Below are 5686 nucleotides of genomic sequence, written 5' to 3'. Positions count from 1 at the left end.
CATGTCTATCTGAAATCAAATAGAGATTGACTTGTAATACGTCATTCATGCATTCCACAAGGTTTGTTATCATGTGGCCCCATCGATAACCTTTGTCAAATGCCCTTATCCACTGCTCTAATGGTATGTTATCCACCCACATTCCTGCATCTACATTAGACAATCTAATTTTGTCACAGTAACATTGAAATGACGATTGAGTTATAACATACCCTGCATTCATCACTTTTTTGCGAATGTTTTTGTCTTTGATTGCACTCATGAAGTTTTGTGCGATATATCTAATGCAATAGACATGGATGAAGGAGGATTATGCCATTCGTTATCATGGTTATTGTAAGCACTCTTAATAACAACATGTCTATCTGAAATCAAATAGAGATTGACTTGTGAAGCGACATGTGTTCTGAGATGACTAAGGAAGAAACCCCAACCACCAGCGGTTTCACCTTCAACCAAAACAAAGGCAATGAGAAAGACATTATTGTTGTCGTCTTGTGCAACAACCATAAGCAAAATGGCCATGTATTTTTCGTATAACCATGTTCCATCAATTTGAATAACAGGTTTGCAGAATGCAAAACCTTTGATGCATGGTTGATGCACCGTATTGCAGTTAGGTATGCTTTAACACATCCCAGATCCCCCGACAAACCTCAGAGAATGACATATACAAAAAGTTAACGACTAATGTAATTTTAACCCTTGGCAAAGCTTCGCTAGATCTGAGTGTCAAAAATAGAAGCACCGACAAGACCATGTCTTAACTGACACTGTGATGCCAACCGAAGAAAAACCAACTCGTAATTATATGGCTTGGTACAGATCAGTTGGATTTGAGTTCGTTGTAGAGGATATGTACATATACGACCCACGCCAGGTAACTTACACATAAGAAGGTTCAACATCTAACCCCAAACAACATTGCCAGACCGATTACTCACAACCATTTATCCATCAAAATTTCCGATCCACAAACATACAAACCTACGACCCTAACATGTCAAACACCCAACCACAATACCAAGAGTATACTTGTACCACCACCAACAAATAGATCATCATCAAGACACCCAACATCGCTATGCACCTAACACATCACCCTATAATAGCCGCCTTAGTCAAAACACTCAGCGATCATTTAACACCGACCGTCCCTCCTCCTACTATAGCCAAGAAGCTCAAACATCACAAAACCAAAACATGCAACAACCATATGGCTACCAAACACCACAACAATCATTTCAACCTTTTCTCGACGCATCGTTCACACCAATGCCACCCTTCAATCGTCCTAGTCGCCCTCCAATAACTCAAACACATCTCAACTACTCTGGCAGGAGTCACGAACTCAGATATGACGATAGCGATTCATTGCATACACATGACTATGCGAATTTTTCTGAATATCTTAGGCAATCTCCTGCAGGTGGTGGTGATGTTCCTGAGCGCTCAAATACTCAAACACCCGAGGTGAATCATCAACGTGGGTTAGGGTCACGCGTTAGAGTAGCTAGGGGATGTGGTACTAGAGGTCGGTTAGGTCATCCTGGTCAACGACATTAGTCTTTTTGGTTATCGTATGTAAATACATATTAATATTAATATCAATTGGTCTGATTTCGACTTTTATCTAAAATGTACATTGTTTTTCAAAAAAAATTACACAACACACATATGTTTTAGACCAATTAACGTCTCCTTTAAAACCTAACACACAAACACCATTTGAATTGGCAACACTAGGTGTATAAGTCAATCAAATTGGCGCCACCTCTTTAACTTAGAGAGCAAATGCCAATTCATCAGACGTCACCTCTTTAAAGTGCGGTAGTTTGAAAAATAATCTGAAAAATAGATTATTTGAATAAAAAAATCCAAAAAATATAGGTGACAATTTAAATTTGAAAAAAAAATGCAGGACAATCATAATCAAACCAAATTATCCATAACTAATTCATATCCAAACAAAAAAAAAACTTCAAATTTATATAAAATTAAAAAGCATGGCTAGGTAATTAAGTTCCCTCTTCTCAGTGAACTCGTATTGAATATTCACATTAGCTTACACAATTAGAAAAACTGACTGATACCTTGAAAAACTCATTCACTTGTGCATTAAAATATGAGCAACATTGCATTGTACAAAACAAAGTACCAAGAACCCTTTAAAAAATAAGTGGGGTAAAGAAGAAAGACATTTTTATTTTAATTTCTCACAAACCAAAGAGAAAAGCTTTTGAATTGAAAAATGAAAGACTCACTGCATATGATATAATCAATGGACTAATCATTTTAGAATAATAGTAATCCCCATCATCATTATTCAGTGAGCCAAAAATTTCTTTGTGATTATGTTCCTTAGCATTTTTGTTCACCTTTTTTCTTTCTCTCATATAATTTTGATTGAAGATAGGTTTTCAAGAAACAAAATCATGCAACCTTTTACTATGTAAAATAATCTATTTTCACACCATACCCAACACTCATGTCTGGCATCCATTCAAACTCTTCCTCATCAAAAGCCAAACACTCCTGACACTTTAACAGTCTCCATCCCCACTTTCTCTATCTCTTTTCCCCACACAAAACACAGTTTTCAAAATTCTTTTCTTTTTTTTATCTTTTAAATTTTTTATAGTACTATTCCATAATTATTTAGAGATGGGCCAGAGATAAAAATACTCATATGACATAAAGGCCACAAAAACCTCTTCTCATTTAACCTTCTCTATGATATTTTCCTTCAAAGAAAAAAACAAATCCATTTCATTTTCATCACAATGTCTCTTCCCATTTTCTTTTTCTTTCTTATATCATCACTGTTCTTCAAGCTTTCATATTCAACCACAGTTCTTGTAGATGGATCTTTAGAGTGGAAGAACCCCACTGTTTATATTGGTGACTCCATCAGTAAGTACTAACACCATGAATCTTCACACAGAAAAAGCTAAACAATTTTACTAGCTATCATTACTCTGTTTCCTCTCTGTTTTTTCTCTGTTTCCTATATGATAATCCTCTGTTTTCTCTCTGTTTTCACTCTGTTTCAGTTTTCAAGCACAAGCAGCACTATAATCTCTGCATTTTCAAGAACCAGAAAGCCTTCAATCTCTGCAATTTCACTGAAGCTACACTTCTCACTGATCCCAACACTACTTCCTATACGGTAAAATAATACCCTTCAAAATTTCATCTGGGTGATTTGAAAACACCTTAAAAATTCAATCTTTTTGTTTTTCCCTGTTCTTCAGTGGCACCCTTCTCGCGTTGGTTTCTTCTACTTCACCTTCTACAATGACTCACTCAAAGCTTGTGAAGATTCACAAAAGCTAGCTATTGAGGTAACTTCAGCAACATCTGCAGCAGTACCAGAAGCTTCTTCTCCAACAGCAACTACTCCAGCTCCTTCTTCTGGTGGTGATATACAATCTTCTCCTTCATTCCCATGGCCTTTTCGTCCTCATCAAGGTTCTTCACCAGGTCCAGCACCAACACCAGAAGCAAGCTCACCAGTAACAGTTCCATTAGTGCCATTTAAAGGTAGTGGTGATGGCATGCCTTTTATTAACAGTAACCCCGCAGTTCCTCTGCCTACTGGTGAAGTTGATTCTGCTACCATAAATCCAATTCCTACTTCTGGTCATCAAGGACAGGTTACCATACTCTTCTCTCACTCTTTCTTTTTTGCAATATGCACTCATTAATGTTTAGCCTTTATGCAATTGGTTATGTTGTCGTGCACTTATGAGATTTCAGAAACTATAATTATATGACTGCATTTGGTTTTATGGTGGTGAGAATTTATAGTAAAAGTTTCAATTGATGTGTGTAAACCTAAATGTGTGTCTGTGTTTTGTGCTAAACACCATTAAATGTGTTTGTTTTGTGCTATATCAAGCTAAACACTTTTGTGGTTCAGAAAACGTGAAAAGTCTTGTATCAGACAATATATGTAACAACATGTGCATATAAGTGGAAATAATTTTCATCCTGCACGGCGGTTTCGTAAAGTTGTGTTAGGCAAACAACACATTCTTAACAAACATGGTATCAAAGTTTGGTTTAATATCTGTTTAGTCACTTGCTATCAAGTTTCTACAATTGGATCATCCCACCATTTATTTTCACGCTCAAGATGTCCAATTCTAGGTGTGACAAAAGTGTATTAAGAGTTTTACATCGAACTATACATAGCTTCACCCTATAAATCGGTTTTGTATAGTTCAATTAGAGAAAACCATGCATTCTTAACAATTAGCTATAACAAGTACTACAATGTGTGTCTTGTGCTAAGCACCTTGATGTGATTTATTTGCTAACTATCAAGAATATGAACTATAAATGTGTTTAATGGATGTAAGATATTGGTGAGTATCTATCTAGATTGGTGAATTACTGATTGGGAGTTGATTTCTATTGTGAGTGATTGCAGGTGATGATTGGACCATTTGGATTTCATATTGCTGTGCACATTATGGCTTTGCTATTGCTGTAAGAAGAAAGAGTTGTTTTGTAGGCCATATTTATGTAAAAAAATGGGGTAGGGAAGGTAAACCAAATGAAATGTGGTGAAATGGATATAAAGTAGCTTTAAGAGTGATGATTATACCATGTATTAAGATGCTCTTACATTCTACTTTAGAGTTTTTAGTACTTTTTGCAATGTAATTTATTTCTACTTTTGCTTTTTATTAATTATTCCCTTTTTGATTTGATGTTAATTATTTATGGGGTCTGAATATGACTATATAAGAATTAAGCTGATTAGATACAATGCAACATAGTCACATGGTGGGGACTATGAGTCTCAAGTCAGGTCATTCTCTAAAAACACTGTCTGGTCCACTGGTTTTGAATTTGAATTCAATAAAGTCAATCTTATAAGCACTCGACGCGATCGGAATATCGACCGTGACCGTTAAATCGAGATCACACCGGTTAATATTTGAAGTATTAAATTTGAAATTAAGATCGATTAATCTTAAAGACTAATTAATTTTGTCTCACTGAACCTGATTTATCAAACATGACTTATCAGGTTAGCTCAATTCTCAAATATCAACTGGGAGTATACTACACTCGAGTTTTATATTATCATTCAATCTCGCAATTGATAAAGATTTATCTAGAAAAAAGCTTTCAACTACTCGTTGAAACCCTTTTACAAAAGCTTCTAATAAACGAGGGGTGACAACAAATTTTTAGTAAAAGACCAATATAAGGGGTGGGGTGGCACCATTTTTTTTATAGTAAAAGTAAGGTATATGGTGCGGGTTACTAGATTTCTTGATAAATTTCATAGGCTTTTTATTTGTATTTATTTAAAAAATTAATTTTGTTTTTTAATTGAGAACATGAGAAGATGGTAGTTTATCCGTAGATTGAATGATATGCTTATAAGTACTTTAGTTTACAACGTAGATGTTGTGATAATGATGTTGAAATTATAAAGTATAATTTGTTTTTTGATCGGTAAGATATCCACAATAGTAGAAAAGAAGAAAACAATAAGAACACAATGAAATCGGTTATAAATTGTTATTCTTTACTTTCTCTTTGAAACAAGATTACAAGTGTTACATAATTTCCAAAATAATCTCTCTCACCATAATTAGGATTTGCATTATATAACGATGAGAGACTAGTATGCTATTTATAAGAAAAAACATACTAAACTAATGAG

General features: G+C 34.8%; 1 protein-coding gene across 1 annotated transcript; it reads left to right on the top strand.

The window, feature by feature from the left end:
- Positions 1 to 2661: 2661 nt before the first annotated feature.
- Positions 2662 to 4724, top strand: LOC127093207 (uncharacterized). Its single transcript, XM_051032113.1, has 4 exons — positions 2662 to 2913; positions 3054 to 3169; positions 3255 to 3656; positions 4436 to 4724. The coding sequence occupies exons 1-4, from the start codon at positions 2784 to 2786 to the stop codon at positions 4496 to 4498; spliced, it is 711 nt and encodes a 236-aa protein (XP_050888070.1). The 5' UTR covers positions 2662 to 2783; the 3' UTR covers positions 4499 to 4724.
- The last annotated feature ends 962 nt before the right edge of the window (positions 4725 to 5686 follow it).

This window comes from Lathyrus oleraceus, chromosome 6, assembly GCF_024323335.1.
Source record: "Lathyrus oleraceus cultivar Zhongwan6 chromosome 6, CAAS_Psat_ZW6_1.0, whole genome shotgun sequence".
NCBI classification, from domain to species: Eukaryota; Viridiplantae; Streptophyta; class Magnoliopsida; order Fabales; family Fabaceae; genus Lathyrus; species Lathyrus oleraceus.
The sequence above is the reverse complement of the archived record's forward strand: the minus strand, read 5'-3'. Positions and strand labels throughout refer to the sequence as shown.